At 43.1% G+C, this 14,719-nt stretch overlaps 1 protein-coding gene across 2 annotated transcripts; it reads left to right on the top strand.

The window, feature by feature from the left end:
• Positions 1-5,215: 5,215 nt before the first annotated feature.
• Positions 5,216-13,405, top strand: TASL (TLR adaptor interacting with endolysosomal SLC15A4). 2 transcript variants are annotated; one of them, XM_038368334.2, is made up of 2 exons: positions 5,216-5,449; positions 11,810-13,405. In XM_038368334.2, exons 1-2 carry the CDS (start codon positions 5,337-5,339, stop codon positions 12,675-12,677), a joined length of 981 nt encoding a protein of 326 aa, XP_038224262.1. In that variant the 5' UTR covers positions 5,216-5,336; the 3' UTR covers positions 12,678-13,405. The 2 variants fall into 2 exon arrangements, with proteins under 2 accessions (XP_038224262.1, XP_038224272.1); XM_038368344.1 differs by having other exon boundaries at positions 5,333-5,471; positions 11,810-13,223.
• Positions 13,406-14,719: the final 1,314 nt, after the last annotated feature.

Here is a 14,719-nt window from a genome sequence, read left to right as displayed (position 1 = left end):
TGGAGGGGGAGGAATGGAGCTGACTGGACTCTAATGAGTCAATCCTGGGAAATGGAATTCTCTCCCCCACACCCAAGAAGTAAAGGCAGGCCCACAACCATCGCCTCCTCACGTACTGCAGCTCACTGTCCTGCAGCCTCCATGTTAGGAACTGTTACACCTGAAATAATCCCTAAATTAAAGGCCTCACCTATTTTCAAGCTGTTGCTCCTTTAATAACTTCCTCCTGAGCCTACCGATTGGTTATATCACAGGCCCAGTAATGATTCCTTTCTGCCGGATGTGTGTTAGAGTGGTTTAATCCAGGAGATGTTAGGAATAGTGTTTGGAGCCATTAGTACCATCATACCTGTGAAGCATCTAATATAGTACCCCCATGTCCAAAGTGGGTGTGGGTTCCACATCACCACTGGAAACACAGAGAAGAGATTTAGGCTCCAACATTTCTTTGTCCTGGGTGAACTGCCTTGAAATGCACAGTTAGGGTGGGAGTGTAGCATTGCCAGGCATCTGGTTTTTGACCCGGAACGCTGGGTCGAAAAGGGACCGTGGTGGCTCCAGTCTGCACTGCTGAGCAGGCCGTTAAAAGTCCAGTTGGTGGTGCAGCAGGAGCCCGGGGCTAAGGCGGGCTCCTTGCCTGCCTGGCTCTGCGCAGCCCCCGGAAGTGTCCGGTGTGTTCCTGCGGCCACTAAGCGCAGGGGTGATCAGGGAAGCTCCGCGTGCTGCCCCTGTCTCCAGTGCTGGCTCCGCAGCTCCCATTGGCCAGAGCTGTGGGGGTGGCGCCAGTGGGCACGCACAGTGTGCACCACGCAGAACCGTCTGGCCGTGCCTCTGCCTAGAGGCTGGACATGCTGGCTGCTTCTGGGAGCAGCATGGAGCCAAGGCAGGCAGGGAGCTCCACATCAGAATATTCCATTGCCAAGTAGTTAGGGCATGCACCCGAGAGGCAGCAGCTTCCAGTTCAAATCCCTTCTCCTCCTCAGGCAGAGAGGGAACTTAAAGTGCGGGGAGGTATTCCATATCCCAGGTGAGCACCCTAACCATTGGGTTAAAAGTTATTAGAGAGCTGCGCTTTCCCCTGCTGCCCATTATATGCAAGCTTGCTTAGAGGAATCAGATTTGGTAGGTGAGGTCTGAGCACACTTACCATATCAGGCCCTGCCAGCAACTTAGACAGAGGCTAACATCTGTCTTCTCCTGGTTTGGGCATTGTTCTGGGTTTAGGTGTCTGGATGCCTGCTGTAGGAATGCAGTATGCATACCCAGAGGCAGAAACGTAATTGTCTCAAGAATTTTTACTCCAGAAATTTAGATGCCCAGTGACTTTAGGTGCCTACAGAATTTAAAGCAACTGAGCAAGAGCCTTGTAAATCCCAATTGGGCCTGATTCTGGGATTTAGATGCCTAAAATGGCAGTTAGGCGCCTATGTCCTTTTGTGAATCTAGCCCACATTTGCTGCACCCCTCCCTTGCTCTCCAAAACCCAACACTCATGGTTGTGCATGCAAAAGGTTAATTGCACATGAAAATTAGGCAATAGCATATTCAACTACCCATTTGTGTGCACAGATTTGGATTCTGTGGACATGTTTTGCTTCTAGATCCATTATGCCCAAACCTGGCCCTGTAAATGTTGAATGACACACAGGGTACATCCAGGAAACACACTCCATTAATAGGCATGTTCAAAACTCTCATTTCCTTGGAGTCTGATCCAAAAACCCAACAATTTCAATGGGAGTCTTTCCATTCAGTTCAGTGGGCTTTCAATGAGGCCCTGGAATGGAACATCTCATTGAAAGGTGGTACTGAGATGCATACATGCATATAGTACGGGGACTTGCAAAGTAGCAGTGAAGCAGTATTTGCTGCTGTGTTTTTCTGATGCAGTCTTTTGCATGGGAATAGAGGAATCAGCTGTAAATAGATGTTTAATACAACAGCACTATATTTTATTTAGGACACTCTATTAATTTGCTTTCCATTAACTACAAAGAATGGTGAGAAAGAGGAACTGTACAGAACCATGGTATTTCTTCCTCACTGAAAGATTACTGTTGTTTTATTTAAGTAATTAGGAGTATGCATGTGATTATCAATGTGTGAAAGTAGTGCTGGACTGTAATTAAGAAAGTGGTGTATTATGCAACTTGAAATATTGATTTTGCTAACATATGGTCACATTTTTTGAATTATTCATGACATCTACCACATAATATATTAAGGTATTGAAATATTTGCCTGTCTTTTTTTTAAGAGGGAAAAGATTCATAGCAGCCCTTTGTGATACTACATAAAATCGTAAGTAGAGTAGGCCATAAAGTTAGGCTATGTAATTATAACCTTTGCAGTTCCAGAGTCCCCAGTTAATGATATATGATCATGAAGTAGTTTCAGAATTAAAACTGGTTTGGCCTGAAGATATTTCAGCGTGCATCTTTGTTCTCTACAGCTTGAATATATGCAACAACAACAAAAAAAAAGGACATCTGCATGCAGGCTGAATTTATTTCCTACCAAAGGTGCCGAATTTGTCCTTTCTTGGGGGAGGGGGCGAAGGGGTGTACTCGACGCCTGCTCCATCTCAGGCCCCAACCCCACTCCACCCCTTCTCCCAAGCGCCCACCCCGCCTGCCTCTTCCTGCCTCCACCACACCCCCTCCTCCTGTTCCCCCCGTCCCACCCTCACTCTTCCCCCTACCCACAGCACCTCTGCTACTCTGCTAAACAGCTTATCCATGGTGGGTGCTGGGAGGGAGAGGGAGGCGCTGATTGGCAGGGCTGACAGTAGGTGGGAGGTGCTGGGGAGGAGGAGAAGGAGCTGAGAGGGGGGCCTGCTGGTGGGTGCTGAGCACCCACCCTTTTTTCTCCATGGGTGTTCCAGACAAAGACAAATAGCCTTTCACTCACTACTGAAATGCAGCCATCTTTGCAGTGTTTAACAACACAGGTCCATATTCAGCCTGTATTGATATGGGATCTCAATCATAAAGTCCACTGTGCTGGAGTTTGTATGAAGTATGTGAAGCAGCTCCAGCCTTATCTTCACATTTATAATAGTGCAGCATTATTACCCACAAAAAGTGGGCAACATTGGCTGGGGAGTAGGGAGGTCTAGGGAGCCAGGGCTGAGTTATGTCGGCGCATTTCCATTGATTATGGGATCACAAGTGAGAATTAAAGTTGTCATTCCAAGGGGAATTCTCTCTCTCATGCAGAGAGATGCCATTGAAATGTGCTTTTTGCCAGCCTCAGTGAATCTGGCTCACAGTCTGCCTGAGACAGGTACACAATAGATGGCAAAGTCTATTGAGCATAATAAGTAAATGTGGCCACAAACATTCTGAGTAAAATTCAGATAGTAATCTGAAGGAGTTTCAAAGTTGCTACAATTTGCACCATCTTCTGAGCCCTCTTAGTGGAAGTAATGCCATCTTAAGCTAACTTAGACACAGGATAACGAGGGCAGAAGGTGATGTGTTACAGCAGGTTAGAATCTCTGCAGTTCACTCACCTTTCAGTTTGACCTCAGAGTGCTACTGTTAAAGAACATATTATAAATCAGAGCGTAACAATTCATGTGATAATTCTGCCTGCCTGAGGATAACCCTTCAGATGAAGATTAACATGGGCACTAGGAAACATATGGATATCCACCAAAAAGGTTGATCCTTGCTCTTGCAAAATATCAGGGTGTTAATGCTCAACCTGTCTTATGAGAAACTACAGTACTAAAACTCTCTTCCTCTGGAACTTATAGCTACAGTAGGATGAATCAGAACAGACTATCATGGTTTTTGTGTAAAGCAGTAAGCACTGGCTAATTTTTTCAAGCCTGGATGCCTAAAGTTAGGTCTTTAAATCCCTTGAGGTACTGGAATAAAAGTAGCTAGATTTTCAATATTTTGGAGCCAAATTTATCTCAGGCAGATGGGCAACACCAGGCCTGAATTTGCCTCAAGGAATGAAGCTGGAAAAAGCTATGTGACTGTTAAATGCACACATGTGATAACAGGTGTCTCTTGCCAGTGAGGAATAGCTCCCAAGGGAAGGACTTCCTGCAGTAAAGATGCCTCTTGGAATTTGATGGAGACTGCCAACCTTGCTCAGCCATAGCTGGCTTTAGAACCTATTGAAACTGGCATATCATCTGAGCAGATGCAATGTTATTTAATCCTAGCTAGTGCATATGGCCATTGGAGTAAATAACATTGCATAGGCATAGCAGGCCTATTTAACCCAGAGTGTGAAAACTGATATCTGCGCTGGGATATCTGACTAAGGTTAAGGGGACATTGTATATTATTGCTACTCAGTCTTAAAGTTGAACTAAATAAAAAAATGAGACACTGGCTTCTGAAGTAGCATAAGGTGGGGTCTAATGAATTTGAGTTTCAAGGAATGCGTATGTATTATCACAATGAAGACTACTATGTACCTATATCAGATTTTTCTTTAGAATCCATCCCTGCTCTAGCAAAATGCAGTACCTTATCGGGCTCTGTGGAAAAGCCATCATCATCTAATGAAAATAGTTCCATGGTACAGTACAATTTCACCTGAACAGATGAAGGGATAAGTAAGGCTGTCCTTCCCCACAGTGCCCCAGGACAGCACAGACCTCAGTCTTTTTGGTTGATTCCAGTCTTTCCAAGTGACTTAATCATGCTACATGATATACCTGCATATATACCTCAGCTGGTTAGCAGTTAGAGTTCTGTGCTTCTAATAAAACCTTAGACTTCCTTAAAGAAAAATAATATAGGTTTTAGTTAAAAAAAAAGACAGGAAGAAAATAGTTTGCAATCATTTTCTTAGTATAGAAATCTGATAACGCCCTTTCAGCTAACTCTTACTCAGTTTTGTGGGGTCAATGCAGATATGCCAGTAGCATCTTGTACTGGCTTATTTGGCAGTAGACTAGATGCAATAGGGTCTTTATGAGACCGTGTGCCTGCTAAGGAATGGATTCCTGTTTGGTCCTATGGTGATTTACCATCTCTGTAAAGATGGAAAATTACATAAATGGAGTGAAGTTGGGGTAAGACACAACTGAATTCTAGATCATCAAACTCTCTCAGATTGCTATATTTTTTCATTTCATTAATATCTCTCTTTACGGAACTGGCAGCATAGGCTGATGGGTACACACGTGTTATGTTGCAATATACTATTTTAACAACATTTAGTTTCACAACACAGTTTCATTTTGGCATAAAAAGAGGAAGAAAGGGTCTAATATGGTGTGATTCTAATAAGTCAGTTATAAAACCTCCAAATCTCCCAGGGACTTCCCTTTAATTATTCTGAGTAATGGAGAGTGAGAAACAAAATACATGTCATCTTTGCAATGTAAAAAAAGCTACATACAAGTGAGCTTTAAAACTGTCTGGAAGAACTACAATTTTTCTCTGCATGGTCATTTCCTGTTGTGTATCTTCTGTCTCAGGTAAGCAGCTAAGCTCTTGAAGGTAAGAACTAAAACACATTATGCACTGTACAATTCTCTGTAAATATTTTTGCTGCCTCTCCACTTGGCTTGTTAGTGTCTGATTGGCAATCACATTGGTAAAATCCAGATAATCTTTGTCTGATTGGCATGTGGACAGTGTAGGTTTTCAAGGATTTTACATAGCCTCTGTGAATTTCCACATGCAATTTCTGGTTCCTTCAGAAATGGTAAGTATATTACAAACTCCAGGCTAGTTTATCTGCCTCCAAAACTATGAGTCACAATAGTTAGTCTTTGATGTGGCTTAAGGATATGAAAACGTAATCACTCAGATCCTGTGTGGGGTCTTGGTACATGACTAGGGCTCTAGGCACTACCATAATACAAGTAATAAAATAATAATAATCTACATTATGTAATACTTTTAAAGCAAGTGTAATTGAATATGCTGCTTTTATGCTGGCATTTATACCATTTTTCATTGATGTGTATGTATGAATTAGGAAGTTATCCAAGCGACAGCTTAGAGGTAGAGTACTGCATATGCAGATTGTTTCTCCCAAGTAAAAAATGGATATTGTATATCTGTGTCAAAAGGTTTAGAATTTTTCTGAGCAACCCAATTATGGTTAAAATAAATATTACCCGTAGGACCTTTAATCCTTGCATTTTCTAGACTCACAGGAAATTCAGGAGTGCGCACACACACACTCACACATACACACACTGTCTCTTTCTCTCTCTTACATTTAGTCCCCAGCAGATGTAACTCTTTCGTTCAATGGTCAGGTTCATGCACTTTCCTCCTGTTCACTCTTCATAAAATGGTAATCATTTCAATAGCAATGTACTGTAGCTCTTTCTCTGTCACCCACTCCTTCTAAGTGTAACACAGAGCACATGAATCCATTTCAGTAACAAGAGCACATGAATCCATTTCCCCCATTCCAATTACTTGAGATGCAAAATATTAATGAATTTGTCACAACATGGATATAGCTTTAAAATGCACATACAAAATCCACAAAGTTAAGACTGACTAAATAGAGATTTCAATTTACTTGTAAGAAAGACATGTAGAAACAAAGATTTTATCACTCTAAATTGTCTAGTACAGGGGTTCTCAACCTGTGGGTTGCCAGTGGGTTTTAATGGGGTCATGTGCTGGTGTCAGACTTGCTGGGGCCCTGGGCTGGAGTCGAAGCCTGAGTCCCACCTCCCAAAGCTAAAGCCAGAGCCCCACTGCCTGGGGTCGAAGCCGAAGCAGTGCTCAGGCTTCAGCTTCAGCCCTGGGCTACAGGGCTCAGGGGCTGAAACCCTTGGGCTTTGTTTTCACACTAGCAGAGTTAGTTAATTTATGGGTAGATTGTGCCATGATTGGCCATTATGCAGTTTTTTTGCACCTTCTACTGAAGCATCTGGTATTGGCCACTGTCAGAGACAGCAACTGCCCAATCCAGAATGGCAATTTTTATGTTCCTTTGTACCCCCTTGGTGCAGGCAAATGCATGTTTTGTATAATGTAGGCAGCTAGTTTGCAAGATTTGGCCCATGTAATTGTAATCTAGACAAGGAGAAGATTCAGAGGAATCATGCTCACCATTGGCAAACACCTTTAAGAAAGTTATACACAAGGGAAGGATATAACTTCTAGCTTTAGGTGGGAGTAGGCAAAGGAGATCTTGTCTGAGGCTAATGAAGAAAAGTGTTTATTTGATATTTGGAAAGGTTCTTACCCATAATGGCAACAGAGCAGTATAATGAACTCCAAATAGAAGCACTTGAGGCACAGTCACTGTAAATATTCAACAACAGCTTTGCTATAGGGCTTTTCAGATGTACGTAGCAAAGAGTCTTGCAAAATGCAGTTTAGAGTGGATGGCCCAAAGAACCTTTTCTGACCTGAAATTAAGACCACATTCGACAAAAAGGTGTAGGGGACTGGAAACTTTTTGGAGTTCCCCATGGAGAATTTGTACAAGACTGTTCCATTGTGTACATGTTGGAGAGTGGAAGGGGGCAAGTTACTCCTCATCAGATGAGCAGGAGCAGGGCTTAAATTCTCATAGAGTATTTCCTGGAGCTCCCCAGGGCTCAGGGCTTCTGTCCTTTGGGTTTGAAAATATTAATCAGAGCTTTGCTCCAGACAGCTCCAGCTGAATTTAAGCCATGAGCAGGAGGTTCAGTTTCCTAAATCTGGGGATGTCAGGGAATCTGCCATGGGCATGGCCATCTTCATGGAAACTGTATGGCTCCGCCCTCTTTCCTGGCTCTCCCTAGCCCCTATGGATCCTGCCAGTGAGGCCTCCACAGGCACTGCATTGTCAGGGCTCCACATCCAGCTATAGCTCCTCAAGATGGGAGTAGGAAGTAAGAGTGCCATAAAGCATAAAGTTAATACTGATGGTCACTATAACTTTTGTATAAACTCCCCATAGGGTGGGCCTTGGCTTTACATCCTCCCGTCCTCCCACCAGGATCTCTAACCTCATGGAAGGGCTTCTCGGAGTCCTAGGGAGTGGCAGAGGATTTCCAGAAAGGGATCCATAGGATTTTCATTCCCCCCATGAAGGGAGAAGGGATTATTTGCACCTGTGAGTCTAGGAAGCCAGCTAGAAGAATTTGTGTATGTATAGGGATCACATACGAAGCTGAACTCCAGATACTGAACAGAACACCTATAACGTTATTTAGGACCATACTTTGGGAGCCTGGATGCCAGACACATTGTGGTCCCAAATGTATTTGTGTCTGTCCCTTTCTAAAAGCCCCATCCCACATATCCTTGTGCCCACTAGCTATACTACATTCCTTTCACTTTACCTAGAAATCTTCTACCTCACTCAGGCTTTTTAGGGGACAAGCAGATTTTATTATTACTCTTCTTATATATATTGCTTCAGGCTCTTGCTTAGCCTAGGCTAGGCAGTCAGTTCAATTCTATGTAGTTATGTAACTTCTCTATCAGCTATGCACTGGGCTCTTCGTACACACATTGCCATCATCTCCAACCAGTGAATCTGTCAGTCTGAGAAAGCCTATGATATTGCTGGATTCTGGATATTTGCGCAGAGGCTCACTGTAGTCACACTAATGCTAGCAGCATAAATCAAGGGTCGACTCGTCTCTCCACTGAAATGCAGAAAATACCCAGGTTAAGGCATATGCCAGGGATTTGGTTTTAAAAACCGAAAAGATAAAGGTAATAAAGAATTTACAACAGGCAGTGCCTCTTTTATTCCTCCCCAGTGCAAGCTATGCTAGTATTCCTTTAGAATTTAATCAGTCACCCATATTAAGAAATAACAATCAAGCAAGGGAAAAATCCGGAAGCCCTGTCTCAGGCAAAACATGTCAAGAGTAAAGACCATGAACTAGGCCATCTGCTCTCTCTGTCCCCCATGGAATGAATTTTTCAAGGGAGGATAGGAGAAAAATGGACTGATCTAAAGGAGCATGAAATCCTCATTGCTCCAACTCTGTGGAATCCCTTATACACAATTTCTGTGCATTTGGGACTCTGTGCTGTGCATGTGTATTGGAGGCAGGAGAAAATGGAACTGGGAATAACTGTTCTTCCCTTACCAAAGAAAAAACACCTGCAGGAAATAATGCTGACCCTTTCCACATGCAAATCCCCTCTGTATGGCCAGTTGCCAGTAGTGAGACCATGGCAACTTGCCTCTAGCTGAACTGATGGGCAGAGGATGGAGGGGATAACATAAATGTATTGAGCTTTTGTGTAAATGTCCAGGCCCTCAGAATTGCTTCTCACCTTAGCACGATTTCGCTTGAAGACCTGGGAACATCTGCAGGCTAAAATGGAAACAATCCTCTACAGAGCAAGAGGGTAAAGCCCACTCCGCCAACTAGATTTTTCCAAGTAGTCTGTGGGTCTGAACTTGCTCAGTTTCATGAGTTTTCTGGGTTCCCCCACCTCAACACTGGGTGTGATCTGATCCTGAAAATAAGAACTACAGAATTTGGCCAAAGAAATGAAACCAGCAGTTTCAGTTCCCTGCTACATCACTTTGTGATAGAAGAATGGTACATCTGGCAGCTGGGAAAACAATGATGACACATGCTACATAAACTGGGCACAGCCTATGTACAATGATTAGAAATGGGATAGATCATGTAATATAGTTTTACTTATTTCTCAATATCTACACCAAAAATAAGTATATGGGTCAGTATCACAATAATTCGACATTTGCTCTGACCAAAGTTAAAGCCAACACTCTACTCTATCCTGTGAAAGACTATAGGAAAGAACTATTTTGGCATCTCCTCCTGCTATGAGGGAAGCAGAATTTATCTGGCATCCTGCAGTAGATTTTCATGGCTCTCTTAGTGTGGCTAATAAATAAAGTAAACCAGCAGCAACTAATCCTAAGGGTGATTAAGCCCCAGATAAGGTTTCTATAGCTGTTTAAAAGGAAGGAATGCTAGAAACCAGTCATCTGAGATGGCAAGCTGTCCTCATGGGAAAGAGATCTCCCCCTCTCAGGAACCCTCCATGGACATTAGTCCATGTCTCTTCCTGTGTTCTGCTAACTGCTGTTACTGCAGTCACAGGGCTGAGGTAAACATGGAGTTGCCACAGGAACAGAGGATAGCCAGGACTCAGAGTCCCTAACATATGTATGTAGATATTATCTCCACACACAGATTACCTTCTGAGAGGCCCTGGGTGAACTGCTTTCTCCTCCCTCCTAACTCAGAATGGGTTCTTTGCACGAACGGGCCTGTTCTCTCCTACTGACAGCTCCTTTCTGCCCCAGTTTCTGAGGACAGTTCCATAGCCAGAACCAGGACTTTGTCCAATATGTATTGCAACATTTTGCAATGGCTGCTGTAATGCAAGGAATGGCTCTTGGAGGAGGTGAAAGCCCTAACACACCCACTGATAATGAGTGACAACCACAAAGTTGGCATATAGTATCCCATGGGCCACATAATGATACCACCTCTCCTTTCACAGTTTGTATAAGCATTTCCCAATCACTTGTGTGCTCTCAGTTCTGGTGTTCTGAAACAGTCAAATAAACTGAAAAATATCTATAACATGTGTTTCTGCCTGTGGAGACAATATCCGTGCCTAATGCATTTTATAATTGGATTAAATGTTAAATGAAGAGTTCTACACGCTATTAAAATGAAGATTATTTAATTTCTCATGGATCACTTGGTAGTTTTGTATTATAAAAATGATTTGGACATGTGAAATCTGCTTGGTAAAACTTAACGTCCTCTTTGCTCCACCATGTGGGACTGGTCTAGGACCCCTTTCTTACAGGATATTTTCCTGCCACTGGTTTAGAAAATCTGTTGCATAATTATGAATAATTATACTGAAATTGAATGTGCTGGGAGGCTGAACATTTGCTGATGCGTAGCGATGCATGTGTTTCCCAGTTACGCAGTATTATGCACTCTGACTGGTTTCTAAGTGTCTGATTTCAATAATCATTGTATGGCTATTTTTCTGTAACTATACTGTATGGTCTACATTTTCAAAACTAGCCAATGATTTTGGGAGCCTTGATTTCTGGTTATCTGACTTGAGATAGTGTGGCCCTGTTTCCAGAACTGCTGAGCATCCAAAACTCCAACCAAAGTGAACAGGAGCTGTGGGTACTGAGAATGTCTGAAAACCAGGCCCTAGCTGTCTCCATTTGGGAACTCAAAGTGACCATTCAGACTGGCTGATAACCATTATTAGCCAGTCCAAGTACAGAAATTTGTATAATCACTATATAGTGGGTTTTTTTTAATTAAAAAGAAACCACAAAAATAACAATTATTCAGCCTGAGAAGAAGGAAGAAGTTAGATTCACATTCTGAGTGTGAGATCCACCTTTTCAAATGGAGGCATGTGAAGGCCTTCAAGTTTTGGAATAAACCCCATAGCTTGAATGTGCATGGAGAATGGAAAAAAATCACTTTTTATGGCCACCTGCTGAAATCAATACACTTTCTGCAGAAACCACATAGATATAAACCACAAGCCATTGCACAAAATATCCTTATAAAACAAAAACACAGTATATTGCATGTAGTAGTGAAATTATATATTATTTTATGTGATTGGTCTAACATCACAGTTAGCAGCCTAGCTGCTCACTGCATTCATTTAAGCCATTTAAAAAGTGCTAAACTCCCATGGTAATATCCTGATCTGAAGCTAATCTATATGCCACCAATAACAGATTTTCAGGGGGAACATAATCAATACAAAAGTCTTTTTACAAACAAATGAACTATTTACCTTTTCTTGTTGTTTTTCTGTTCCATCTTCCTGTTGGTTTAGGATCTAATTTAATCTTTGATGTCTTATTTCCTCTTTTTTTCAAGAATGTTGTCAGAAGGGTATCTTTGTGGAATCCCCTATTTTTGTGATGACTTCTTGAGTTCCAAGCTCTACAGAAAGCGAGAAGCAGAAGACAAGGTGCATGAGATGAGTGCCATGTGTGGCTTTACCTATTCCTCCATGGATGAAACACAGGGCAGAAGTATCTTTCAGAGGTGCAGGTCTGTGGGCAAGTTCTTTTCTTCAGTCCCTTCAAAAGGAAGCAAACACAATGGAAGACAGAAAGAGACTTTACCGCAGGTTATTCAGAGCCCAGAGTTTGAAAGGCAAACATCTCCAGCTGGGAATATGGCTGGAGGATCCACAAGTAGAGATACCTATCTGGTTCCTTCTTCCTGTAAAAGCATTTGTAAGAATTATAATGATTTGCATATCGCTGGTGGCCATGTTATGCCTATCAGCTCAGTAACAACAGATTTTACCTGTGACAGTGGGATAGGCCCATTTTTGGAGTCATCAGAGATTCCTCCGCCTATGGAATCCATGATGCCACCCAATGACCTCATTTGCAAGCCTGTCCAAAGGTACTCGTCATGCTGGCGAGTGACCAGCATAATGCAACACCAGCAGCCCCTCTCCAATTCAATACTGAATGACTACCTAGAGCAGAAAGTGGTGGAGTTATACAAACAGTATATCATGGACAGCATGGTCAACAGCGCATCCCCCACTCAGATCATGGCCTCTGAGCTCATTATGACTAACGTAGACCAAATCAGCATGCAGATATCGCGGGAGAGGAATATGGAGACCACCAAGGCCAAAGACATGGTCATTAACTGCCTATTACGACTTGCCAGTGGAAAAGTATCTAGTGAAATAAGTACCCCTAGTCTTCATATTTCGCAATAAAGCAGCATCAGTATGTAGACTGGTGGCATTAAGGTGGTCTGCAGCTAGAAAGCTTACAGGTTTTGTAAATACAAATGTTAGATTCTCAGTTATAGTACTCTTCTGGTATTATTGAATTAACCCTGTTATAACTAAGAGTATTGTTATTTGACCAATTTCTGTTTGCCAAAGAGACAAGCTTTTCCAGCTACACAGATCTGGTCCAGAGGTGAAGAAGAGCTCTGTGTAGCTTGAAAGCTTGGCTCTTTTACCAACACAAGTTGGTCCCAAAAAAGACATTACCTCACACGTCTTGTCTCACTAATATCCTGGGACCCACAAGGCTACAACAACACTGCAAACATTATTGTTATTTATAATTTGTATAGTCATTGCACCCAGAAGCCCCAGTCCTGCTAAGCTCTCCCTCCTGCTTGGAATCCGCACTTCTATCATTTGTAGGGCCCTACCAAATTCACAGTCCATTTTGCTCAATTTCATGGTCATAGGTTTTTAAAAATAGTAAATTTAATTATTTCAGCTATATAATCTGAAATTTCAGGGTGTTGTAATTGTAGGGGTCCTGACCCAAAAAGGAGTTGTGGGGAGGTGACAATGTTACTGCTACCCTTACTTCTGCGCTGCTGCTGGCGGTGGTGCTGCCTTCAGAGCTGGGCAGCCGGAGAGAGGTGGCTGCTGGCCAGGATCTCAAGTGTGAAGGCAGAGCCACCGTCAGCACCAGTACAGAAGTAAGGATGGCAAGATATGGTATTGCCATCCTTATTTCTGCCTGCTGCCTGCAGAGCTGGGCCCTCAGCCAGCAGCTGGCACTCTCCAGCTCTCAAGGCAGCAGAGCAGAAGAAAGGATGGCATGGTATGGTATTGCCATCCTTATTTCTGCCTGCTGCCTGCAGAGCTGGGCCCTCAGCCAGCAGCTGGCACTCTCCAGCTCTCAAGGCAGTAGGGCAGAAGAAAGGATGGCATGGTATGGTATTGCCATCCTTATTTCTGCCTGCTGCCTGCAGAGCTGGGCCCTCAGCCAGCAGCTGGCACTCTCCAGCTCTCAAGGCAGCAGGGCAGAAGAAAGGATGGCATGGTGTGGTATTGCCATCCTTACTTCTGTGCTGCTGCTGGCTGGGTGCTGCCTTCAGAGCTGGGCACCTGCCAAGAGCCACTGCTCTCCGGACACCCAGCTCTGAAGGCAGTAGAGATGTAAGGGGGGGCAATACCTCAATCCCTCTAAAATAACTTTGTGACCCACCTGTAACTCCCTTTTGGGTAAGGACCCCCAATTTGAGAAATACTGGTCTTCCCCGTGAAATCTGCATAGTATAGGGTAAAAGCACATACAAGACCAGATTTCACAGGAGGAGACCAGATTTCATGGTCCGTGACGCATTTTTCATGGCCGTGAATTTGGCAGAGCCCGAATCATTTGTACCAGGCTGTACTCAGCCTTCCTCCCAAACACAGCTGGCTGTGTCCAGATCTCGCAACTATGACTAATCTCTACTGTCTGCCCCAACTCTATCCTTCCTTTTACTTTCTTTGTTTCACCACCTTCCCTGCCCACTTTCTCTCAGATCCAATCCAAGGTTAGTTCTGAGCCAAGTAGGCTCCCCAAGTGTGTGCATGAATTTGTTCTTCTCTGAATTCAACCGTTAAAAAGAACAGGGAAAAATGAAAATGATCTGCAATCACTTGTAGATATTGGTTTTTTTTTGCCAGCTAGCTATATACGATGCAGCTTGGGGAATAGAATTCAGAGCTTTAGAAAACATAGCACTTTACCACTTGAGCTGAAAGAGAATCTTCCTTAACTGATATATGCAATATCCTCTTTTTAAGCCATTTAATGAATGTTTTCTTATGAATCAAGTGGTGGACGGTATTGAAGGGGGCAGAAAATAGGATTCATCATAGCTGGGAGAATTTCAAACTGCACACTAAAGGCTTGAAGGTAATGGGAATATTTCCACTGAATGCTTGAGGAAGCCTAAAATATCCCACCCAATAGTGGGCAGCGGTACATGTACACAACAAGCAGTACATTAAAGTTTGGG

Source organism: Dermochelys coriacea, chromosome 1 (genome assembly GCF_009764565.3).
Source record: "Dermochelys coriacea isolate rDerCor1 chromosome 1, rDerCor1.pri.v4, whole genome shotgun sequence".
Lineage (NCBI taxonomy): Eukaryota > Metazoa > Chordata > Testudines > Dermochelyidae > Dermochelys > Dermochelys coriacea.
The sequence above is the reverse complement of the archived record's forward strand: the minus strand, read 5'-3'. Positions and strand labels throughout refer to the sequence as shown.

Coding starts and splice junctions, on each gene's coding strand:
- TASL (XM_038368334.2), top strand. CDS start 5,337: ATGTCATCTTTGCAATGTAAAAAAAGCTACATACAAGTGAGCTTTAAA. Junction 5,450..11,809: donor TTGTGTATCTTCTGTCTCAG/GTAAGCAGCTAA, acceptor CTTTTTTTCAAG/AATGTTGTCAGAAGGGTATC.